Source organism: Pristiophorus japonicus, chromosome 14 (assembly GCF_044704955.1).
Source record: "Pristiophorus japonicus isolate sPriJap1 chromosome 14, sPriJap1.hap1, whole genome shotgun sequence".
Classification (NCBI taxonomy): domain Eukaryota; kingdom Metazoa; phylum Chordata; class Chondrichthyes; family Pristiophoridae; genus Pristiophorus; species Pristiophorus japonicus.
The window spans coordinates 150,555,417-150,582,316 of record NC_091990.1 but is presented as its reverse complement, the minus strand read 5'-3'; the positions used below and the strand labels follow the sequence as shown (position 1 = coordinate 150,582,316).

At 38.8% G+C, this 26,900-nt stretch overlaps 1 protein-coding gene and 1 long non-coding RNA gene across 4 annotated transcripts in view; one reads left to right on the top strand and one right to left on the bottom strand.

Moving 5' to 3' along the window:
• LOC139280153 (uncharacterized) overlaps nt 1-16,456 on the bottom strand; it is a 179,006-nt gene extending 162,550 nt beyond the window's left edge. The window contains exon 1 of the long non-coding RNA XR_011596634.1: nt 16,268-16,456. This is a non-coding gene — a long non-coding RNA (uncharacterized lncRNA). The remainder of the gene's footprint in view (nt 1-16,267) is intronic.
• kif18a (kinesin family member 18A) overlaps nt 1-26,593 on the top strand; it is a 200,387-nt gene extending 173,794 nt beyond the window's left edge. For all 3 annotated transcript variants that reach the window (XM_070899693.1, XM_070899694.1, XM_070899695.1), the window contains exons 15-18: nt 16,215-16,710; nt 18,553-18,651; nt 24,059-24,165; nt 26,190-26,593. In XM_070899693.1, coding sequence (XP_070755794.1) covers nt 16,215-16,710; nt 18,553-18,651; nt 24,059-24,165; nt 26,190-26,320 — 833 coding nt within the window. In that variant the 3' untranslated portion in view covers nt 26,321-26,593. The remainder of the gene's footprint in view (nt 1-16,214; nt 16,711-18,552; nt 18,652-24,058; nt 24,166-26,189) is intronic.
• Nucleotides 26,594-26,900: the final 307 nt, after the last annotated feature.

Sequence of the window (26,900 nt, the reverse complement as noted above, 5' to 3'; positions counted from 1 at the left end):
GTTTTTTGCCTTGGGTTTCTCTGCCCTCCACTTTTACTCATCTCCTTTCTGTCTTTTGCTTCTGTCTCCATTTTGTTTCCCTCTGCCTCCCTGCATTGATTCCCATCCCCCTGCCATATTAGTTTAACTCCTCCCCAACAGCCCAACTATGCACAGTACTCCAGGTGTGGTCTCACCATGGGCCTATATAATTACAGTAATAAAGGCTAACATACCATTTGCTTTCCTAATTGCTTGCTGTACCTGCATGTTAACTTTGTGATTTGTGTACAAGGACACCCAGGTCTCTCTGAATACCAACATTTCCCAGTCTCTCATTATTTAAAACATATTCTGTTTTTCTAACTGAATAACTTCACATTTCTCCACATTATATTCCAACACCCACATTCTTGCCCACTCACTTCACCTGCCTAATCCCTTTGCAGCCTCTTTATATCCTCTTCGCAACTTACTTTCCCACTTAGCTTTGTATCATCAGCAAACTTTGATAAATTACACTTGATTTATTGTTATAGATTGTGAATAGCTGAGACTCAAGAATTGATCATTGCGGGTAACCCATAGTTACAGTCTGCAACCCAAAAATGACCCATTTATTCCTACTCTCTGTTTTCTGTCCATTAACCAATATATTGCCCCCAATCCCATGAGCCCTAATTTTGTGTAATAACGTCTTGTATGGCACCTTATCAAAAGCTTTTTGAAAGTCCAAATATACTACATCATCTGGTTTTCCCCTTATCTATCCTGTTAGTTACAACCTCAAAAACTCCAACAGATTTTCCAAACACGATATTCCTTTCATAAATCAGTGTTGACTTTGCCCAATCATATGATTTTCTAAGTTCCCTGTTACCACGTCCCTAATAATAGATTCTATCATTTTCCCTAATACTGATCTCAGGCTGACTGGCCTATAGTTGCCTGTTTTCTCGCTCCCTCCTTTCTTGAATAGCAGGGTTGTGTTTGCTACCTTGCAATCCGTGGGGACCGTTCTAAAATCTTGGATATTTCGGAAGAGCAAAACTAATGCGGCACCTCTTTTAAAGCCCTAGGATGTAGACCATCAGATCCCGGGGATTTACCTGAGGGAGAGGGTTAATACCGGACCAGTAATGTTCCCTGTAAGCTGTGCAAGTGCGCGGCCCCACAGTAATCTGCAAGGTACACGTGGGCTGCTCACAAGTTTTTCCATTGGAAATCATCATCATCATAGGCAGTCCCTCGAATCGAGGACCATTGGAAATGCCGAGCATGCGCGTAAATTTAAAGGGATTGCACATTGAAATAAACAGGCCGCGGACAGCAAAGCACAGCTTAGAGGGAACATTGACGACCGGTCATGTTAGGAATTCTTTAAAGGTGCTTTCCCCGTGGCATGCAGGCGATACTTTATTTGTGGATGTTTGGATTTATTCAAAGAATGAGAAAGACTCTGGATGCATATTCTTAATCAAAACATACTGCATTCCTTGGCCATTATGCATCAGGGAAGGAAAACTTCAAAAGAATATTTGACACATTTATCTGAACACCTGACGTGCCAGTCATAAATGAGCCATGAAAATTTATACATGACATCATACCTTCAGTTTGTTTGTTTCAAGTTTTTTTTTATTTCAAGATGCTTGCTAAGAACCTGTATTACATTTGCTGAAATACTGCATAATTAAACTTTCTACCATCTCCTGTACAAACTTCTAATGAGGCCATTTAAATGAAATTGTTAAGTGACTGGATTGAATAATGGACGAACACGTGACCTCTGGCACGTATATTAGACCCCAAGCCATATTCGTGAAGAAAGTTTTCCATCTCTGCTGGGGTGGGGATTTCAGTGTAAAATTAAATGTCTTCGGGACCCAACATGTGCATTTAAAGAAGAGCCCCAACAGCTTTGGGCAGGTATCCTTGCCGGCTCAGGAGTGCAGGTTGAAATTGCGAATAGTGGGATCCTGCCGGCTTTCCGGCGGTTAAGTAACCTGTGATTTCAACTCGCCACTCGCCTGGTTTCTACCGAGGCAGTGGGTTTAAACTCATCCCCTTCATTCTTATAGATGCAGTTAAACTTAGAAAAAAGTGGTTCTAATCCAATGGATTTTTTTTGGTGTTTTTTTCCCACACGTTTGTGGAAGGTACAAAATAGAACTGTGTTTCCTAAGTGCTTTTAATGAATCTATTATCAGCAACAGCAAATATTTTCTGGTGTAGGAGCAACAGAGAAAACTATTTCTAGTAACATAAGATTTTCCTTTGTTGTTAATAGTATCTTGTTTTAATTTGATTTGTTAAAAGAAGTACTTTGAAAACAAATTTCTTTTGATGTACCTTTTCCGTGTCAATTACTGTTGTTTTTTTCCTGCTGTTTACTGAAAGCAAAGCTTCGACTATTTGGTATAATTGGACACATTCATAATATGTTCTACTTTTGAAATTAAATAACTCAATTTTGCTCATTTTTAAACACTGAAAAGTTATTGTAACAAGCAAAAAAGGTAAACTTCGTTATGGTAAGAAAAATTGTCTGAAACTCATGAAGTGAGGTGCTGATTATTTTCTCAATGTGTACTTGTATTTGCATGGGATAAGTCTGATTATTGCACATTGTAAACAACTAGGCACTATTTATTGAAAAGGTCGAGCATATGTTACATTTTCTAACCTGTAAATCATTTAGAAGTGCAATTGAAAATCTGTAGAAAATGGAAAATTCTGTGAAGTGCATTTTGTTTGAGGGGAAGTGTTGCAGAAACGTTAACAAAAATATAACAGTTTCAAATAGGATTGTTACATCATCCACTGGACAAATATCAGGATGCACTGTCCTTTTTAAAATTATAGTACTCTCTTATTACTGTCTCGTTAACCAGTGGAAACAATCAATCCATATTTACCTTGCCATAATCATTCATAAACTTGAAGACCTCTATCTAATCTCCACTTAAGTTTCTCAGCTATAATGAAAATGGCCTGAAGTTCTCAACTCTTTCCTTAAATATATAACCCTTTATCCTAGTGAATCTGCACGATAATCTTTCCATTATTTTTATATTCTTCGTATAATAGAGTGCCCAAAACTCTGAACAATAACCCAACTGATGTCTGTTGAAAATCTTGTACAAATCCTTCATTGCCTTATTACTCTACCCCATTAGATACAAAACAAAGGATGCTTTTTGTTGCCTTACCTACTTACGCTTGCACCTTTTAATGATGTGTATCTGCACTCAAGTGTTACTCTACTCTAAAATCTTGCCACATAAGGCATATTTACCTTGCCGATTTTGGATCCCAAAATGCATTACTTCACATTTTTCTGCATTGAATTGAATCTGATTTCTATCTATGCCTATGCCGTCTTGCTTATGTATGTCCGCCTGCAGTCTTTGACAGGTTTTAATTATGATTTGCCATACAATTTTATGTCATCAGTGAATTTTGACTGATTCCTTAATTTCAAATCCAAATCCTTTTATGTATTTAGTAAATATGAGCAGACCCCTTTGGAATACCACTCGCCACATCTTTCCATTCTGGGAATCTCCCTTTTACTTTTAACCTTTGTTTTCTGCCCTCAACCATCTCTATCCTTTGCCAACATTTTCCTTCATTTCATGTGCCATAACTCTCTCATGTGGTACCTTTATCAAATGCTTTTTGAAAATCCATATGAACTACATCAACTGCACTTCCTTTATCCTCAGTTATTTTTTCAAAGAATGCTTTAAAATGAGTCTGGCATCACTTACCTTTTAGAAATCCTGCTTAGTAGCTTCAGCCCATATTATATACCAGTGTTGTCCAATACTTTCGCAACATGCGGCTAAATGCATTTTTGATTAGTAAATAGACACCATCGATAAGTATATGATCTCAATACACATATTCACACGGTCTAGGCCCATGTACTTTAACCTTTTTATGCATTTGTTGCTAAAATGGTAGACAAAAAGCAGAGTATGTAAGTGTCTTTTTGATCATCGTATGCTTTGCTTATTTGGTTATCTGATAAAATGGTGTGTAACACGGGTGACACAAATCTTCAGGGAAACATCAGCAACATTGCATGGAGAGAGGAACTGTCATTGTGAGCAGCTCACCCAATAACCATTCCAGACCAACAGCAGAAAGCAAACTCAGCCAATAATGAGCAGCTCCATCAGGGCATATGGCAAAGGGCAAGCACCTTTAGCTGTGTTCTGGATGGAGAGCGTGGGCAAGTCTGGTGCATTTTATGTGAGTCAATATTATCAGTAATCAGATCAAAGTACTGCTTGCAACTGCTGGACAAAAACCAGGAAGCTGCAATATAAATATGTTGTGTCTGATAATTTCATAACAGAATTCCAAATTTTGGTGAAAGGGAAAGACTACAAATGTTTGCACTCAATGGTAGATGTTTGTTAAGAAAATACATTTGCCTTTATTGTGTGCAAGGTGTTTTCTACTAAAATGAGTGCATGTGGCTAAAATGCTGTTACCATAGTCACACCTGTCAACAATTGCTATTGGACAACGCTGTTATATAGTCTAATAGTTTACTAATGACTGAAGTAAGATTAATTGATCTATAATACAAAACCAAAATACTGTGGATGCTGGAATCTGAAATAAAAACAGAATGCTGGAAATCTCAGTGGGTCAGGCAGCATTTGTGGAGAGAAAAGCAGAGTTAACATTTTGGGTTGACGAAATGTTCGAAAAGAGCACATTCTTAAGCACTAAAAGGGGGGGGGTGGGGAAGAAAGAATCAAAGCGAAGGTCTGTGATAGAATGGAAGGCAGGAGAGGTTAGAGAGACAAAAGGGATGATGGGCCGAATTGAAATAGTAATGGTAGAGGTTAGAAAAAAGTTAATCTGGATAGGGTATGAATGGCGTAGTAATGACCAGCTACCTATAATATCCTGGCTTATCCCATTTTGAAAAACATTTGCTAGTGATTGGGGCGGGGAAGTTGTTCAACACTTCATTAGAGAAATAGGCGTAATACTGAGCATGCAGGATGAATACATACCCAGGTGTGACCCAGATGGGTTAGAAACATAGAAACATAGAAAATAGGTGCAGGAGTAGGCCATTCGGCCCTTCTAGCCTGCACCGCCATTCAATGAGTTCATGGCTGAACATGCAACTTCAGTACCCCATTCCTGCTTTCTCACCATACCCCTTGATTCCCCTAGTAGTAAGGACTTCATCTAACTCCTTTTTGAATATATTTAGTGAATTGGCCTCAACAACTTTCTGTGGTAGAGAATTCCACAGGTTCACCACTCTCTGGGTGAAGAAATTCCTCCTCATCTTAGTCCTAAATGGCTTCCCCCTTATCCTTAGACTGTGTCCCCTGGTTCTGGACTTCCCCAACATTGGGAACATTCTTCCTGCATCTAACCTGTCTAACCCCGTCAGAATTTTAAACGTTTCTATGAGGTCCCCTCTCATTCTTCTGAACTCCAGTGAATACAAGCCCAGTTGATCCAGTCTTTCTTGATAGGTCAGTCCCGCCATCCCGGGAATCAGTCTGGTGAACCTTCGCTGCACTCCCTCAATAGCAAGAATGTCCTTCCTCAGGTTAGGAGACCAAAACTGTACACAACATGTTAGTGAGAAACAAAACAAGGAGAAAAAATAACATCCACTAATTCTACAGGGAAAAGGGTGAATGGTTTCACTGAGATGAATATAAGTGGGATAATTGGAGATATGGAAAAAAACATTGCTGCTATGCAAAATGTAACGGTAAAACATTTTCAGTACTACAACAGTAAGAGAGCAATGGAAAAAGAGGGACAGAATTCTAAAGATGCATTTAAGATAGTTAATATACTAAATGATTGCTTCCTCCAAGTATTCACTGGAGAAGACATGAGTTACATAAATGAGATGAAAGTCCAGACAGGCTAAAATCACTCAGAAGCAAATACATCATCAGCAACAGATGGTACTTATCCAAGTACAAAGAGAAACAAGATATGTGACACTGAGGGCAGCAATGTACACTGGTGCATGTGATGCTAATTTGATGCTCATTTTCATAAAGGGTGACAAAACAGACCCATTAGTCTTGCATCAATCACAGTTAAAATAATGGAATCAATTATCAGAGGTCAACTTCTCCATTAGCTGATGATAATTTCTTGGTAAATAGCAGCCAACATGGTTCCAGACAAAAAAATGAATGACTTGAGTACTCCCAAGAATGAGATCAAATTAGCTAAGAATATGGTTGAAAGAAATCTAGGAGTTGGCAGAAGTTCAGAGGAGAGCCAAGAGGCTGACAGGTGTGTCAGAAAACTAAGGTATAAGGAAAGACTGGAGAACCAGGGTTTTTGAGCATTGAAAGGAGGGGACTGAAACATTATAGACATACATATGGCGGTATGGAAATGGTAGATGCAGAAATTCACTTGAAGCTAAACTGAGAGTAATGGAATGGGACTCAGACTCAAACTAATCAAAGGCAAATTTTGGACTGATGGCATATATCTGTAGTTTCATCACTCAATAGAGTGCTCAACACATGGACTCGACCTCCGCGTAGATTAACGAAGGTAAAAACTCTGAAATCATTTAAGAAATAATTGAATGGTGTGGTGGGGGCTTTAGATGGTCTTTTTAATGGATGAGCTAAGATAGATCCAATGGGCTTCATTCATGTGTATTTTGTGAATACTCCAGGGAGTCCTTTTTTAAGCATTTGTGGCTTGATTTCACAGTTCAAGGAAAGAAGTTTAACACATACTGGGCTCCAAATTTGGCTTCAAATTTAAATTAGAATTGCATAGAAATTACAGCATGAAAACAGGCCATTTAGACCAACCAGTCCAAGCTGATGCTTACCCTACCTATTTTCCATGTTTCTATGTTTATTCACTGGAATTTAGAAGGATGAGAGGGGAGCTCATAGAAACGTATAAGATTCTGACGTGACTGGGCAGGTTAGATGTGGGAAGAATGTTCACGATGTTGGGGAAGTCCAGAACCAGGGGACATAGTCTTAGGATAAGGGGCAGGCCATTTAGGACTGAGATGAGGAGAAACTTCTTCACTCAGAGAGTTGTTAACCTGTGGAATTCCCTGCTGCAGAGAGTTGTTGATAGTTCATTGGATATATTCAAGAAGGAGTTAGATATGACCCTTACGGCTAAGGCTAAGGGGATCAAGGGGTATGGAGAGAAAGCAGGAAAGGGGTACTGAGGGAGTGATCAACCATGATCTTATTGAATGGCGGTGCAGGCTCGAAGGGCCGAATGGCCTACTCCTGCACCTATTTTCTATGATTCTATGTTTCTATGTTACACATGAGCAGCCGTCTTAATCCTATGTGTCCACTCTGTTTCCTTAACCCTTTATCCCCTCCCTATCTAACTTATTCTTAAACATTGACATGGTCTTTGCTTCAATCACTAACTCTAATAGTTTAAAAGGTTTCTCCTGCTGCGTGTTTTCAATCTCTTATAATCTTTTATCTCTGTCCTGTTGTACTAGACCCTCACCCACAAGAAATGGTCTATTTGTATCTGTTCTGTCCCATTCCTTCATAATTCCCACATCTGTTTTTTGTACTACTTCCAGCTTAATTCCTTTGGGTTTGAAGGTTCTGTGAATGTGAAACCTCAGCATCATCAGTATTCCTTAGTTGGTGGCAAACCAAACTCCTTACGGCAAAATGGAAGACATAATTATGACCTTCAATGACTATCAGGAACTTAGTAAATTATATTGCCCACTATTTCAAGTTTTCAGTCTGCTTTAGATATTCTCTCTGCTACAGCCATGCCCACTTAAATAAAGCCATCCTCAGCACAACAGGTGTGAATATTTGTTAGCCATCTGAGAGAAGATGATAAATTTGATCAAGACAATAGATCCTCATTTAATCAGTTTGAAATAGTCGTGAGAGTATTGACTCACCTGGCTTTTAATACATAGAAACATAGAAAATAGGTGCAGGAGTAGGCCATTCGGCCCTTCGAGCCTGCACCACCATTCAATTAGTTCATGGCTGAACATGCGACTTCAGTACCCCATTCCTGCTTTCTCGCCATACCCCTTGATCATCCTAGTAGTAAGGACTACATCTAACTCCTTTTTGAATATATTTAGTGAATTGGCCTCAACAACTTTCTGTGGTAGAGAATTCCACAGGTTCACCACTCTCTGGGTGAAGAAGTTTCTCCTCATCTCGGTCCTAAACGGCTTGCCCCTTATCCTTTGACTGTGACCCCTGGTTCTGGACTTCCCCAACATTAATAAGAACATAAGAATTAGGAACAGGAGTAGGCATCTAGCCCCTCGAGCCTGCTCCACCATCCAACAAGAACACAGCTGATCTGGCCGTGGACTCAGCTCCACTTACCCACCCGCTCCCCATAACCCTTAATTCCTTTATTGGTTAAAAATCTATCTATCTGTGATTTGAATACATTCAATGAGCTAGCCTCAACTGCTTCCTTGGGCAAAGAATTCCACAGATTCACAGCCCTCTGGGAGAAGAAATTCCTTCTCAACTCGGTTTTAAATTGGCTCCCCCGTATTTTGAGGCTGTGCCCCCTAGTTCTAGTCTCCCCGACCAGTGGCAACAACCTCTCTGCCTCTATTCTGTCTATCCCCTTCATTATTTTAAATGTTTCTATAAGATCACCCCTCATCCTTCTGAACTCCAACGAGTAAAGACCCAGTCTACTCAATCTATCATCATAAGGTAACCCCCTCCTCTCCGGAATCAGCCTAGTGAATCGTCTCTGTACCCCTTCCAAAGCTAGTATATCCTTCCTTAAGTAAGGTGACCAAAACTGCACGGAGTACTTCAGGTGCGGCCTCACCAATACCCTGTACAGTTGCAGCAGGACCTCCTTAGCTTTTGTACTCCATCCCTCTTGCAATGAAGGCCAACATTCCATTCGCCTTCCTGATTACCTGCTGCACCTGCAAACTAACTTTTTGGGATTCATGCACAAGGACCCCCAGGTTCCTCTGCACTGCAGCATGTTGTAATTTCTCCCCATTCAAATAATATTCCCTTTCACTTTTTTTTTCCCAAGGTGGATGACCTCACATTTTCCGACATTGTATTCTAACTGCCAAACCTTAGCCCATTCGCTTAACCTATCTAAATCTCTTTGTAGCCTCCCTGTGTCCTCTACACAACCCGCTTTCCCACTAATCTTTGTGTCATCTGCAAATTTTGTTTCACTACACTCTGTCCCCTCTTCCAGGTCATCTATGTATATTGTAAACAGTTGTGGTCCCAGCACCGATCCCTGTGGCACACCACTAACCACCGATTTCCAACCCGAAAAGGAGCCATTTATCCCGACTCTCTGCTTTCTGTTAGCCAGCCAATTCTCTATCCATGCTAATACATTTCCTCTGACTCCGTGTACCTTTATCTTCTGCAGTAACCTTTTGTGTGGCACCTTATCGAATGCCTTTTGGAAATCTAAATACACCACATCCATCGGTATACCTCTATCCACCATGCTCGTTATATCCTCAAAGAATTCCAGTAAATTAGTTACACATGATTTCCCCATGTTGCGTCTGCTTGATTGCACTATTCCTATCTGGATGTCCCTTACCATAGATACCATTCTTCCTTACCCATAGTCTTTTTATTTTGAACTTACGGGAATTCACTTTGTTCTAAAAACAACCCTTAAACATAACTCAATCCCAAAATTCTTTCTGTGGGGAAAAAAAATCAAAAATCCCAAAACATGACGCCCACAGAACTAATACTTTAAAATATCTTGGTGGTTCCTAGTTCATAATCTCCATTGCCTAAGCCTATGAGAAGGTGTCTAAATTTCCAACTTTTGATCTTGCCTCCTTGTATGACCTCTTTGGACAGTTTGCTGGAGAAACTCACTGTCTCAAAGACTACTCAGTCCCTGAGCCTGATCTGAATCATGGTTTCCTTACTTTAATTAAATGCCAGTCAAAAGGTTTCAGATCTTCTGGTTCCACCTATTTAAACTTCTCTAAGGGACTCCATTCTCTGCTATTGGTTCCCATTCTTCGATCCCAATATTTACTGGTACAGGAATTGTGGTAGAGCATGAGCCAACTCTAATTTTACTCTAAGACTGATCATTTATATTCATTTAAACACTTTGTGACACATCTCTGGCAGATTTACCTTTTGGTTCTTCTATAAAGTGAAGATTATCCAAGTTTATATTCTAACTACTTTGTTAGCCAATATTCAGAGTTTATTTCTCAGCGCTATTTGCAAGGAAATATTTAAAATAACCTGCATTGTTTAATTAAGTGTCTTGATTTCACATTCAAAACAAGAGGTTTAATTGATAGCATGCCCCAAGCTGCCTTCAAACATTTAGATTATAGAGCTTACAGAAAAATTTGGAGAATGCTTTCCCATTTTACAGAAGAATTCAATTTCTCAAGACAAAGAATTAGAAGGTCTAGATTCCTTGGACAAAATGCATTACAGCTGATTACTCCTAAAAAAAAATCAGCATCTTATGTAACCAGCATTTTGTTCTAGGAATTTAGACCATCTAATTCTTTGACTTAAGAAAATGAATTCTTCTGTAAAATGGGAAAACATAATTCAAATTTTTCTGTAAGCTCTGTAATCTACATGTTTTCCCACACCAAGTTGAGCTTATGTTGTTGTCTTTTCTGCACAGGTAGTCCTCCTACTAAGAACGATTTCATTTTTTTTTAAATTATCATAACTGTATAACCTTCATAGTGAGTTTTGGATGCATTTGGTGTTGGTGCAAGAGCTAAAACCATCAATTCTTCTCAATTGTCATTAATGGCTTCATATTTCGTAATTCTTTAATGTGAACTTTTGGAAATGGCATTTAGCATTGGGATCGCACTGAAATTACTTTGTGATCTTGCTGAAATTTTGAACAGCTATAAAAGGTACCCAAAAAACCCTCTATAATTGCTAAAATTGCCTACCAAGATAGGGTCAGTCTCCAATGTTTCAAAGACAGTGTCCTTCTTAGCAGGATCTCAATTTGTTAAAAAAAAATAGCTAAATATGAGTCCTTTCTACACTTGTTTTCCACTATTGATGCCACTCTACTTCTAGCTTCACCCTCATTGAACAGCATCCCTGTGGCAAGTATTTAATGGTTATTAGGCCATTGGAAGAAAATAATATCTAATGCTTAGGTCATCAATATGATGATTCTGAATAGTAAACCTTGTTAAATTCTTTTGGGTTGTATGTCTCAATCACTGGCATGTCCCAAGCTGTACGTCACGTTTTGAGACAAAGTAATGCTTTCAAATTACTTGATTCAGTTGCAATTAGAAGAGGTCTGTCCAAATCAATAAACAGGTCTTCTACCTGTGGTACTTTATTGCACCTAGAAAGCCATGAGGATCCCACCAAATTATTTGCACTATCTGAGCAAATTAAAGAAGCGGTGCAAAATATGAACATTACTGATTTTCACATGTGGTGCGGTATAATGTTTGTGATGGGAATGTTGCTTGGTAACATCCATATGTGCTGAGTGTTGTTGATGGAGATGTTCTGATCTTATGTGCCAAGTGTGGTTATAACATCTTGTGCAGATTAACAAAGCCATGTGTACTCTGTTTCCTGACACTTGTAGATGGAAATAACTGACTCCTACAGAATGATGACATACTAATGTAAAAATATCCAGAAAATTCTGAGAATCTCTTCAAATATTTTGTGATTTAGAACTATGAATTATAATTTACCCGTTTGTCATTCAAATTTTAAGTGATTTTATTTTTTTTTAAATCACCATATATGGTTTGTGAACAGGAGATCTATGAATTATATTATAATCTTGCAGATTGTTTTGCTTTGTATTATAATCAATCATCAGAAAGATTATTGAAATGCATACTTTTTTTTAAAGTTTTACTTTATCTGTGTATTTATGAAAATATTCATTCAGGCATAAAGTAATATGTTGAAAGAAGAAAAATCCCTGCCATTATTCTATCCCAAATTTGTAAATAGTTCTAATTCCATTCATTCGTATTTTTTTTTCATAAACCCAGTTACATGGTTTGATACTGCTTTCTTACATTTCACATTTAAGTTATGACTCCATAAATCTCTGGTTATGATAAATTAGAGAACGACTCAAGTGACCCAAGAAAGGTTGTTAAACTAAATGCAGAATACTGAATGCTGTGAAAGCAAATCCAGAGAGTATAGTAAACTATAATTTTTGTAGCTTACCAGCAGATCTCCCCTGCCATTGCTTATCGTGAATCAAAGGATATGCTATAATGTGGCAGAAGTATGAGTGAAATTAGCCAAACTTTTCATATGTTATAGACGATGATGCATAGATTGGTGTGCTGACATTTTTTTAATTAACTTTTAGTAGGATGTTTTGCATAATATTAAAGTAAAAAGACCTCTTAAGTTTTATGTTTAATCAAAGCATCCACTTCCCACCCTCAAAATAGCAGTCTTCTTAACTTGTTTATTCTCCACCTAACCAAGTTGATATGGCTGGTCCAGTTCAGCTTCTGATCAGTGATGTCCCAAAGGATGTTGATTCTGGGGACTCGATGATGATGGTGCCATTGAAGGTCATGGACTTTCTCTTGTTTGAGTTGAGGAATGTTACCTTCCACTTGTCAACCCAAATCTGGATGTTATCCAGGTCCTGTTTCAGGCTGACTTAACAGCGGGGATTTTGAGATCGTGATCAGAACTGGAAGGCCAGGCAGGATTTTTCTCTGTGTCTGCTCCCTAGTTCAGGGGCCTAAAGCCATTTTCAGTACTCTAACTGTGCCTGCTAACATCAGCTGGGTCAGCAAAGACTGGAGATAATGTCTGGAGCATTCTGGTTTGTATGATATAGTACCACATTAAGTGGTGCTTCACCCATTGTGCCATCAGAGGAGCTAACTTCATTATTATGATTTTCATCCATTGAGTCAGGAACAGGAAGATTATTCTTGGATTGAAATACGTTTTAGCAATATTACACGAAGACTGACACAATTTAGTTCACATCTGTGATAGCGATGTCTTCCTCATAGAAACTCCATTGTGCAAGTAGCATATATGTTTATACTTATACCAGCATGTCAACTGAAATTTATATCCAAAAAACCCCAAAAGTTTGGAGCATTTTTCTGCAAATACAATTTTTTGTATACTTGCGAACATGAGAAAAATTATGTTTCTTGGCATTGAATATAACATGTGACCTTTTATTTTGGCATTAAGATTTTAGATACAGAAAATTAAGTGCCAAATTGGTATTTATTCAATTCCATCAAGTTAAAATCGACCCCCACCCACAGTCAGCAGCTCCCACTCCTCAGGCTCATTTCGGGCCAGTATGCTGAATGAATGGATGTATACCGACTTCAACAAGGGTATATGTGAGCCACTCCAGAAAAGCCAAACTGTGGCAAGACCTGGATCCCTGAAGATCTCTGAATGTTTTCTTAAAAAAACAATGCGGGTAGGGTGGAGGGGTAGCTTGACTCTTCTGAGCTGTGACACTTTTGAGAAATGCGATGTGACAATGCATGCTGAACCCAAGACTTGTGAAGCCAATGCCCATGGCGGAAAGACCTTGGATCGGCCATCCTACCAGTCAAAGGGCCTTGTTTGGAGCGGACTTTCTCGGCCAAGCTGCCACCTAATGGCAGGGGTGTCCACCATTGATATTTTAATGATGAAACCTCCCACATAACTCCGGTGAGGTTGGTGTGGAACGCCCAGCAGGCGCACGCCAGCATATCGCCACTCAGATTTTCAGAGCTAATGGCTTGTAATTTACGGTCAGCAGCAAAACAAAGGCGTTCGCCGCTGGCCCCTAAGTAAGCTTTCCACAAGCATCTCGCAATCTCTGCGATGAGAAGTTTGGCTTTTCTGACATTCAGTTGAGATCAGTAAGTTTGTAAGTTAACGCGGAATCCCTATCGTGAGTTGCTGTGACGTCAACAAGCTGTCTAAGCAACCAATCACAGTGCAGATTTCTCACAGACCGGGTACCAGAGGAAACTCCATTTATTCTAACTTTTTAAAAATGTTATAAAGAGCAAAACAAAGATTGGGGCTCTCATATGGGGAAAGGTTAAACCTGAAATAAAAATGAACAAACTTTAAAAAAAAAAATTTTTTAATAATTTAAATAATAATTTATTAAAATGGCTAAATTTGACACTTCACAAAATTAAAATTAGTTTTTCAAGGCCAGGAACTTTGGCAGTCAATATGCTGTTAATATCCCAGTTACACCTGATCCAAAAGGGTCTAACTTATACTGGGGTATTTAACAGCGATATTGCCACAGAAAAAGCCAAGTTTTCATCAGTTTCACTAATTTCTTTGATAACACTGATTGCCAGCTATGAGGGAGGGGCCACCACACTGTCAGAGCAGTGACTGACCATAACTCACGATTTCCACGTTAGGATGCACGTGCACTAAATCCTAAAGTTGCGGTAAATTTCAGTGGGGTAATAACAGCGAATGCCGACAGTTTGCCGTTATTACCCACCCCAAATTCCGGGTTCTGGTCCATTGGGCCTGAAATCGCCGCCTCACCGGGTGCGTATGATGTACGCGTGCACCCGCAGACGCCCCACAAATTCCAGGTTTAGGTGTGCACTGCGCATGCGCCTAAACCTGGAACTTGACAGATTGCATGCATCCGCGGGAGAAGGGCCTTAGTGGGCGGAGATTTGGGCTATTTGCCCAACTCCTGCTCAGCGAATGTCCTTAAAAACTCTTGGGCCTGTTTTTACCAGTATAAGAGTTTTAAAAGATAGAAAAATAAAATGTTATTAATTTTTATATTAAAAACCCTGTCCATTAAGGTAAGTTTATTTTTACCCTATTAAAACATTTTTTTTTTAATTCTAAAAAATACATTTTGTCTAAAACATTTAATTAAATTTAATTTAATTTCAATTAATTTTAAATAAATGAAGTGTTTTTCTTATTTATTTTAAATGTTTGTGTTTTGGGGGGTATCCCCATTGTTGGGGTAAAAAGAAGACTTCTCTCCTTCAAGGTGGACTCCCTGAAATAAGGACTTGACACCCACCCGTATAGCGACCATGGATCACTCAGACCAAACCTTGGTTCAACCGATCTTTATTCAAGCATATGCAGAGGAAGAGTTCAGGAATTAACCTTCAAAAGTACAAGGGTTCTACATGCACAGTTATACAGTTTTCAAGATGTGCGACCCTCCTACAAAACCTTCTATGACCACCGGTTGGCCTACAGCTTATCAACGGAGCTTCATTGATTCGTTGACCCTTATCAGACTGGCTGTTGAGTGGGTTCTCAACCTCTCCATCTCCCATAGCATCTCAGCCTTCTAGAATGTGTTGCTCTACAGTGTTAACCTTGCCTTGATTTCCCATGACTAGTTCTGCACCTGGTTTCTTATCAGACAAAACTATCCCTTTCCCATGAGCTCAGCAAACTATCCCTTTCTCATGAGTTAAATGCTGCTACAATAGTATTATCCTATCTATGTTTCCAGGCAGCTTACTCCCTACTGTCCTTGGAGATTTATTAGTAGGTGTTGTCAACTCTGCCCTTTGTTCTCTTAAATGTACTGAATATGTTTTCATTTTATGTTATACGGCCATTTTCTATCATTTGTAAGCGAGTTTTACATACAATCTATCAATAGTCGATATATTACAATCCCTACCTTGAGGTGGAGGAACTCCTGACTCCTCACAACCTCCTAATACTGATAAGCCCTTTTAATCTGAACTATCCCACGTGTTAGATCAATTCACTACCTTCAGTACCCACTTTGGTGACCAACTGTCTGTTCACTTTATACTTTACCCACTTACACCCATTCATAGAAATGTGATCTCCGTACAAACGGAACTCACTATTACTATGAGTGTGGATAAGCTATTTTCATTGGTTGGTCCAGCCCACGTGATCCCATGATGCACACACGCTCCTGGAATACGTGGGCCTCTGCGCTGAGCTGCGCATCAAGGCCTTGTAGCACAAGTGTTCGCTCCTCCGGGACCACCAAGTACATTCGTAAATATTTTTGTGGTCGGAGGCATCTGCCTAATACATTGATAATACTGCATTCAACAAAACATTGCATTTAAAGTACTTTTATCATGAAAGTTTGTGCTGCTACATGTGGAATTTATTGTATTATGGTCTAAGATTTCAAAAGTATTTGATTTAACTATGGCTAATGCATTTTATGACCCCTTGCCTTAGAATTAAATGAAAATCTACTATCAACGGAAAAAGAAAGCGGAGTATCTACTTACAAATCCTCCAGACGAAGGCTGGAGCAATCGCTGTTAACTTGCAACGATCCAGATAATCATGCTGCACAAAACTCTTGCCTTGCTCAGCTGAATGATAGCCTCTCCAAAGAAGGGTTTGCTCTTATACACTATACACCAGAGAACTGCAAGGCAGAGATTGTGGAAGTTCCACATGAGCTGCATATCTCAAAGCTACAATCTCAAAAGGCAAATTGTCACAGAGAAGAGGAGGGGAGCAATTTGAGTGACACAGAGAACACTGCCTCTGGAATGAGTGCGAATCTAATAAACGTTACATACAATTTTGGAGAATTTAGCCAATCTGCCATAGACACAACAAGAACTCAGCCCTCATGTGTGAATAGAACCAATTGTAATGAGACTGTTACTGGTTACAATGTATCATACAAGCATTCCAAGCATCACAGAAGCTTTCTACAAAGGTTTGTTTTACGGCCTCATTAACATTTTGTTTCAAATTTATTAACATTACTGCCTTGCATCATGTATTCCAAGAATTCTAGTGTTAATTCAGTTAAGCATAGAAGATGTCAACTGTAATATTTCATTCATAACTTTTTTGAGTTAAAATGTTTTTTAAGTTGCATGTGCATCATAATATTTCCATTAGTCTAGACTGTACATTTGAAATGCAATAAACTCTGTATAGGTTGCCATTTTTAATATTTCATGTTGCTGAACAGCAGTATAATTTTACTCATCCTAAAATCCATAGAAATTACAGTTTGGTATTTTGATCTCCATACATTTTGTAACCTAATTATTGTATGAAAGTACCAAGAGCAGGAACACTTACCATTCTATGAAAACACCTGATTTAATTTCAGGTTTTAAGGCCTGCACATGATTGTAAAAGACTAGCAACAATCCAAACAATCAAGATGTACCTAATTCCAGCAGTACATTAAAAGAATATTCTAGAACGAAGTAACTTTTTCTAAGTTAATTAAGAAATAAATACCAGAAAGTGGCTAGCCTGATTAGAATAGCTATCTCTGAGGCTATGGCGTTAAAAAATTGTGTTTCACCACTTGGCCTTGTTTGTAGGGCTATAACCTTGAATATTCCTTCAAGGGGTTTCATGTACAATACTATATATCATTTAATTTTGCAAGAGTAACTAATCAAATGATTAGCTGTTACTAAAGTAACAAAGAATTCAAAGTCGAGGATTTACAACCCTGACGTATTTTGTTTCGGACTCTCAAGATTAACAATTTTCTAACTAACTGCTGTAACTAAAATACTAGTTACCTGCAGTGAAACCATTTGTTAATGTTTGTCAACTTTTATTTTATGTCAAATACTGTACTAAAATCAATGTGAAAACTTATATGAAGACAATGTGGAAAACAAGACACATTTTTTCTGAAGAAAGTAAAAGAAAGCATATTGTGGCTTGACGTTATCAATCCCATGCATATGTAAAGAACAGAGAAGAATTGGTTCGAATTGCAGTGGCTTTTTATAGTAAACCTTTGAAAGTTCACCTTTATTCTGGTATACCACAGTGCAATAAAAACTAAGAGTAGAGTGGACAAATATTATTTTATGCGAATTGATATTTTAAAACAAATTCTACATTATAAGGTCCCTGAAGATGTAAATGTATTATTACATCAGAAATAACAAGTGAGAAATGATAGAATACTTTAAATTTACCAGGTAATATTTACATCTCTTAATTTCCGTAAAAGTCTCTGTTGCTACTGCTCTGCCCTGTTTTGCTTTCACTGGAAGTCTAAGCTGGAGGGGTAGGCTTGTTTTGTAAAGGCCTGATTTTAAAAATATAGGTTAAATGAACAGATGAAAGTTATTTATTTTGATGCTTGTGCTGATAGCTGCAGATGAACATGTGCAGCCATATTGTCCAGAAGCGCAAATTGATTTTGAACTATCGCTTGATCTCTTGTAACCTTTTCGTGGAAGCAAAATGGTATTTGAACATTGAAGTATCACTGTGCCTGCACAGTGGAAAAAGCTATACTTTTTGTTCTATACAATTAAGAGCAAGCAGATTACTTCTTGGTTTAAATTATTTCCTGTTAACATCAGTTTGGGATTTTGGTTATTTCTATATTTGTGACCTGAGTTGCTTATGAGTATGTTACATAAAAACTTACAAAAATTAATTAAAACTAAAATGCCTTGAAGTTGATTGCTCAAAAGTAAGTTTATCTTTGTTCTTTGTTTCGGTTTGCTATATAAAAATCTCTTAGTGGTTTCTTAATATGTAATTATTTCATATGTAATTATTACTGCAGGTTGGGTCTTCCATCTTTGCTATCATCAAATGGAACAATCAGTAAGCCTTCTTATATGGCTTTAACGTCTGCTGCCAGGAAAAAAAGGAAATCTGAAAGGTAAATCAGGAACTTCAGACCGAGATTTCAATTTTCAAGATAGCTTTACTATTTTGGGGTTTGAGAAAAGCTTTTCAAACTGTAGTCAATTCTTGGTTCAAACAAGCTATTGTGAGATATTATGAATTTATTGGCTGTGTATAGAGGATGAACATCTTTTAAAGGATGAATAAGCCCATACTTACGGTAAGTAATCTAATATTTCCTACAGTTTGATTTGAGCGCTTTGTTTTAAATGTTCCATACATTCCACACTTTATAGCAATTTTTGTTCAGAGCTGAATAGCAATGTTAAAGTATTCTTATAGTGATTTTTTTTAAATGTGTATGAAAGGCATAAATTGTGATCATTGTTGCTAATTGAACTTGATCATGGGAGAGAAGAATAATATTTTAGCCCAGAAATACATTATCTGCTATTAAGGAGGGAAATGTAAAGGAATATACTGTGTTTTTGCCAAAAGGAACATTGCCACAGTAACCCAGTTCTGAAGATGGGAAACCCCAATTATTTTAAGCTATAGAACAGAATAATACCTTGCCACTGAGGGAATTAATTAAAGATTTGTTTCACTAGGTTTTCTTGTCCACTGTGATTTTATCAGTGTTTGTCCAAACAGTGACCACTATAATTATGACACACACCTATCGTCCAGTATGAGCACTGATATCAATCAATGAAGAATTTATTTGGATGCTTCCTGATGTAGACGTTTGCGACATTGTACTGTTCACCATGGCTCCAATTAATTTTCCTTTCTTTAACACTCGGGAAAAGGAAACTGGAGAATATCTCCTTTGCGTATCCTCCCCAGATAACTCTCAGGACACATCTTGATGAGTGCAATGTCCATCTCAAAGACATGAGTCCAGATTCTGGCTATACCTGGGACAAGTAAATGTTCTAACTTAATTTGAATGGATATATCAAAGTTTTGCACTGTTTTCACTACCGCTCTTATGTGGGCTGCGACTAAGATTGGAAAAAATCTACTTCAGATTCAAGCAATGACTCCCCTCAAGCAAAGCAGCTTTGATGCTTTCACCAACTATCTTGGTTGACATGTCAGCTCGGGGTGATCAATGCTTTTTCACAGCTTTGATATGCTCCAAGCTGGCCTGCAAAGACAACTCCTCAGAGATCCATCCTTAGTTACTGTACTTCCTTCTTGCATGTGGAGGTTAAATGAATGACTGAATGATGATGAAGAATAGTAGATTAATTGCTATAGGTTCCTTGTTCTTGTTCTTTGTTGGCATTCAACTTCTACATACAAAGGTCCCCCTCCTACCCCGCATTCTTTTTCAGCTGACATAGGAAAATTATTTCATTCTTTATACTTTTTAAATATATTACACCTTTTGACCATTTTATTGTGAATAGATTTATACCTACCACTATTTTATTATTTGTACTGCCATTTTCAGTGCTCTTGATGGCCTAAAGATCTCTGTGCTGCCTTTCTAGAGCAAAGTAACTAATCACATTGACATTGGTGGACTTCCTCTGAGTACTAAGAGATCTAATTCAAAATGTTATTACCTAAAGTAATTATTATATCACACCTGAAATTGGTTGCCAACTTGTGCTGATTCTATTGAAGCACTGAAAATCAACTAGATTATGCCTTGATTCAGCAAAGAGTAATGGGTTTGTTTGGGATAGGAAAACCTGTCATATGGTCAGACTTGGGCCTGACTGAAGAGACAAGCAGCATGTTTGGCCTTTTCCTGATCCTACATTCTTATGTTCTTATAAGCCACCTATTGACCAGTTCTCAGAGTATGCCATTTAAATCAAGTGGAACACAACCTTATTGTGGCGCAGAACATGACACAGTTGCATGTATTGTGGTGATGTAAGAGTTAGTGAGATCTGTATGGAGGTGGGCCGATACTTGCATGCCGTGGAACACCAGAAAAATGTTGCCCTTCATTTGTGAATTTCATGAAATGGGCTTTGGCACTAGGTTCAAATAATTGTAATTATGAGGAAGGACAGTTAAAAGGTGTGCACCGTGATGTGTAGCATAAATTTGAGTGGGGAGTTGATACCATTTCAAAAATAATACAAAAAAAATAAATCATCAGTATTCATTCTACACATACGGTATGAATATAAAAGAAAGAATGACAGAAGAGAGGTATTTAATAAACTGAAGCAGAATCAGAAAGGAAAGAAAGCTGAAATTTCTATTAGGGGATTGTAAAATGAACAACACGTGCATGGAAGAGGTCCAATAGTTATTTATACAATATAGGCTGCTTGTTGGTTTTGCTCTTAACTGTTTTCAGAAAAATGCTGAGCTTGAAAAATAATCAAAATTTTAAGAAAATGAAAGCAATGAAGAAAAAGAAGCCTAAGAGGCTCTTTAGAAAAGCTAAAACAGGAAGCCAATATAACATAAAGATAACATCTGCAGAAATAAGAGGTTGGAAATCCTGAGAAAAAGTTGAGTATGATGGTTAAACAATAGAAATTACAAGTATAACAAAAAGCATTTTAAAAGTAAATGGCCATTACTTTCTCCAGTCCAGCATGCTATTTGACCAGTAAGAGCACATTGTATAATATTTCAATTTTGATCACTATTTGCCAAACTGCAATTCAGCAAAGTGAAATAATGTGGGAAAATGTGAAATAACAGATTTTGGAAAGGAGAGAAAGGAAATACACAGATGAGAGAAGCAGAGCGACTTTGGTGTGCAGATACACAAGTCATTAAAGGTGGCGGATCTGGTAATTTAGGCCATTAAAAAGCAAAATTAAAGCTTTAGTTTGTATTTAGAGGCATAAAGATAGGTTTTTCAAGTCCTCTCATGTGCGCCTGCAATATGCGAGGACTTAGCAAATTTACCCTGTAGAATACAAAAGCAAAGAGATAATACAGGTTAAACCTCCCTTATCCAGGACTCCCTTGTCCGGCACTATTCCCGGCTGCTCCAACATGAACAAATTGAAGTCCTTCCTCACTGCCGACTCCCGCAATCGCTGGCCTGACCCTGCGATTCACCGCCCCCCCCCCACCCACCCCAACGATCTCTCTGCCGCACTCCCAAGCCAGCCAGCCCCGATATCCTCTTGCTCAGAACCTGTACCATCCAATTGAACGTGACCTCCACTTGTCCAACAAAATCCCTTATCCGGCACAGACCAGATTCCGAGGGTGCCGGATAAGAGAGGTTCAAACCTGTATTGCATTTTTGGCAAGGCCTTAATTAAGATTTCTGTGCCCCATTATAAAAGGAAATATTGGCCAGGATACCGAGGAGATCTCCCTTGCTCTTCTTCCAATACTGCCATGGGATCTTTTACGTCCACCTGAGAGTGCAAATGGAGCCTCAGTTTAAAGTCTCATCTGAAAGACAGTACATCCAACAATGCAGCGCACCCTCAGTAGAGCCTCACCTTAGATTACAGTTCAAATCCTGGAGTGAGGAAGGAAGCCATGTGTCCCTAGGGTTAAAAGAAGGGCACATTGTAAAACAAAATCAAATTGGCTAACTGGTCATGTCCAAAGACAAATTAGATTAAAGCAGAAATATGTTTATAGGTTTAAAGTAAATAACTCTCAGGCGAACAGGGCTAGGTATCAAACTCGGCTGGGGCAATGAAAGTTGATACCAGTGCAATCGGAAGCACAGTGGAGAAAAGGATAGTATATAGATGTGGTATTAATAGCAATTTCTTTCCCCACTATGTTAACAATCAGGGCCACGAAGGGGCCCACAGAACAGATTTGGGTATGGCAGAGGTTGTAAATAGCTACTTGGCATCAGTCTTCACTACTGAAGATGATGCTGAGTTACCAATAACGGGTTGATTCTATAATTGAACATGTTAAGCCAGTTGTGGGCGTAGTTCTTGATAGAATTAATGATCTTAAAGCGAATTGGGCTGCTAACCTTGATGGCACTCATACTCGGGTGCTTAAAGACATTGAGGCTGTGTTTTCAGAGCCACTTGCCCATATAGTTTGGATCTGGGATTGTTCTCATGGATTGGAGAGAGCATCATGTGGTACCAATAAATAGAAAGGGCCATAAGTCAGAATTCATTTATGGATAAGTTCTTTGAATGAGTTATTAAGGATGCATTATAGGACCACCTTGTTAGGGAATTTCAGCAGGCCCTGTCAATAATGTTGATCTTGGCTTTCAAAAAACCATTGGCAAAGTGCTGAAAAGAAAGGGACTAAACCAGGTTGAGTCTTGTGGGATTGGCGGGTAGGTTTTGGGTTGGTTTAGGAGCTGGTTGCATTGGCATAGACAGAAGGTTGTATTGGTAGAGGTTCTACATGGTAGCCCGTCACTAGTGCAGTTTCTCTGGAATTGATGTTGAAAAAATTTGTGATCGCACAGGCTTTGAATTAGATCTGTATGTTGGAGTTAAATGAATTTGTTTTGATATCAGACGTGGTCCATATCATTCCAAGAGTAAGATTTGCTCTTCCATCAGTTTAGATTTATGTGTGGCTTAGTAGGCACATCCGATTTAAAAAGTGAAGAGCTGACGACTTTCATCACATGCGTGCAATACTTTTCTAAGTTACCATTTTATTTTGGGGGATTTAGCTTCTATAGAAATCATACATTTGCAACGGTTTTTTAAAAAACTGTCCTATCTCTCGGTTTCTCCCATCACATCTTCGTTGTCCTTGCTTACCTGACTTGATTTTTGTTTCCATGGTTGAATAATTTTTATAACAATAAGGTGGGTGGAAGAAGTAAGGAAACAACCCCAACATGGGGCTGAGCTTTTGAATACAAGTTTGAAAACCAAGTGGGGAGAGACAGAGATTTTTGTTGTTTGAATCAAATTTGTATGTATGGCAATCTCAATTATATTCAATTTTGATGAATTTATTTTACATACAGCAGGGATGTGTGTACAAGAAAACTTCATTATACTCCGATTTTTATGATGGAAAGCAGTAAAAATTGGGATTTGGTGGTGTGGCATTTTGGAAGTTGACGTAGTTATTTTGTGCTTTTTTTTCCCACTGAGCACTCTGCTCATATGTATTCATTTTGTGTGATTTTTGGTACTAAATGGCTATGGCATGATGACCTAATGAGAAAGCTATAAGGTTTGGTTTCAGTTTCACTGGTTATAGAAATAGTTTCTTTTAAAAAAAATACAAGCTTTAAACTAAGTGTTTTAATTCTGTAGAATGTGTTTCACTGTAATTCCACATGCCCATCTGAATGCCGCCTGAAAGCAAGAGCAACATAACTGTACTCTGATTTTATTTCAGTAGCATTATTTGTAATAAACATACATCTCATGTTGCAATCTATGTCAGTCACAGTCTCGATCTCCATTTTTTGCCATAGGTTTCTTTAAATAGAAGTGTATTTGGTACATTGAAATATTATTACTAATCTTTCTTCTCTTCTGATATAGTTTCATGGCTCAGAGAGATGGCACGGTAGGACTTCCTGCACCAAAGCGAGTATGTCGAGATATGCCACTGGTTGCGGGTAATAAACCTGCACGAGTACTACTGCCAGGTAACTAGTAATGCAGATTAAGAACGTTTTATAACTAGAGGCACTGCTCATTAAACCTGGAAGTTTAATGTATAAAAATGCAAACACGTGACTGTTCAGATTCTTCTTAATTTCTTCCTGTGTACCTGACAATAACCGAGGAAGCTCCAAGAGTACAGTCCCTTTAAAGGCATTTTATTGCAAATGATATTTACAAGGCTGATACCTGAAGTACTATCACTGTATGATTTCTGTATGCAGGTGTAAAAGAATTCTATTTTGCTTTGCAATGCTTTAAGACCTGCCTGAATCTCCAGTGCGAATAGCAGCCAATTTTCTGGTTTAACCTCATTTGTATAATTCTTCCCATCTCCATGTGCAAACTCAGGTGGGCCAAGGGATGACACCACTGGTAGGAGAGGAAAATGGTGTGCAAATCAAATCTATGAGTATGGGGACAACTAAAGGTGTGTCACAAAAAGGGCAAATCAACCAATCAGCAACCTTTGCCAAGGCTGAAGGGGTAGGGGATTAACAATGGCGGGCCAGGATGAAGTGAAAGGGCCCCGTAAGTACAGGCATGAGCTTGCAGCACACCTACAAGAAGGTACAAGCAATTGTCAAGCCACAGTTGACCAGTATAGTCCCTGCACATATGCAAATTGTATGCTGCATCATAACTGCTGGCGTCCTTACAGGACATGGCAGAGCTTGTCAGCTTCCCCTGTGCTGATCCAGACCCTGAGAAGGCAGATTACCACAGTGATTCCCCAGGTGGGTTGCCATGGCCTACAGATATGATTAGTGGCAACGTGGCAGGTGCAGACAAACAAGCAGTCATCATCACCATAGGCAGTCCCTCGAAAAGCGGATGACTTGCTTCCATGCCAAAAAAGGATGAGTTCACAGGTGTTTCAATGAAGGACCTAATATTCCAGGTCCTGAACTACATCCTGAAGGGTGGAAGATGCCTGTACGTGGATTTTTTTAACGTGTGATGGCCATTGTACACCAGCCACCACACGGGCTTGACAGAGCTAGGTCTTTATCCAGTGACGAGGGTTATCCAAGACGACTGGAGACCTGCTCTGCTGCACGGACCTAGTGCACACGCATATTGCAGTGTGGGCTGGCCCGTACTGCCCCTGGGCCCTTGGCCCCGAACTCACGCCTCTCCTGGGCCCCGATCACATCCCTCCACAGTCTTTGGCTGTATCTGTCCATGCTCCAATCACCGATCTGGACCTTGATGACGTCACGCTTTGCTGCCATTGCCCTCCTGCACCAGCTCGTGGTGTTCCCTGAAGTGGTACGCCTCCACGCTGCTCCCGGGCCGCCGCACCTCCACTCCTTTTATGGCCCCGACCTGCCGCTGATGTTCTCACGCAGGATGGCGAAGCAATACCTCAGGCGGCAGTATCAGAAGCCCATCCCAGCCCCAACTGTAAGATAGTAAGCTGGCCTGAAACCAGCGGGAATCTGGCCATCTGATTTTCACACGATTTCCTGCTGTGTACTGTCCCGCTGATGCCCCAAATCGGGACACTTGGAGAAAAATCGACCCTTAAATGTTTATACGGTGTTATTTAGATCTATTCTGTTCTCAGTATGAGCAATGGAACATAATTTTTTTGCTCATCACTTTTGCTTCAGAAGATGATGAAGTATGACATAGGATCAGCCTTGTGACTTAACATCTGCAAAGCAAAGTTTTGAATTAATGGAATGAAAGGGAAGAAAAGGATAAACTACTTGTTAAAGATTCACAGGTCTATGTTATCCACTTGTTACCGATGACAACTTTGTGATCAAAACTATTACTCTGGTGCATAATCTACCCTTTTGGACATACGGGAAAGCTTGCTATGCCAAAACAAATTCCTTATTCCAGTTACTTCCTTGCTATGTTTCCCTGGGTCTATCAAAAATAATCTCAATTATAATGCACGTGTTAAATCTAAGGATTATATCCTTCCAGTTTCTAAAGAAAATAAAGTGTTGAATTTATTTTTCTCATTGCTAATTTAACAATCTTATGTTTACAGGAAGATCACAAAACCACAGAGTGGAATACTTGGCTAAAAGGAAACGTATTGTAAAAGGAGAACACATTTGCAAAGGTCTATCAAGCAATATGGGCAAAGGAAGACGTACGAAACCCACGCAGCATATCTAAGCAGCTGCAGATTACGAACGTAGGATTGTTTTCTGTAACTGCCCTTTGACGTCAAGCATAGTTATTATCTTACCGGATGCAATGATGTAGACTGAACTATGTTCTTCTCCTGTGGAAAATATAGTATTGGAATTTATTTCCTTTAAAAAGCTACCTTGATTTACTTCAAAACTTGTGATCACCTGAGCAACCATCGTTGACATAATTCTGCTTCAGTTATCTGTGTACATAGAGAGAAAATTACTTTTGTTTTATGTAAAATGGTGATACATTTCTAACCAATAAATAAACTTTTAACATGGCTTTGAAATGGTTACTTTCTCAAACAATCTACAGGATGATTTAGATGTATCTATCCATTATGTATTAAATATTTAGATTTATCTATCCGTAATATATTAAAAGTCTTACACTTAATGTGCACTTCATGTTTGCCAAACTTGCGTTCTGTATGACAATTTTGTCGTGACTCTGTGGCGTGATTTTACCATGCCTGGGTAACATCTAAAAGTAGTTTGTGGTCTTGTCTGGGTGTTACAAATTGAAAATATACTTGTCTTATTACTTTGGAAGGCTCGCA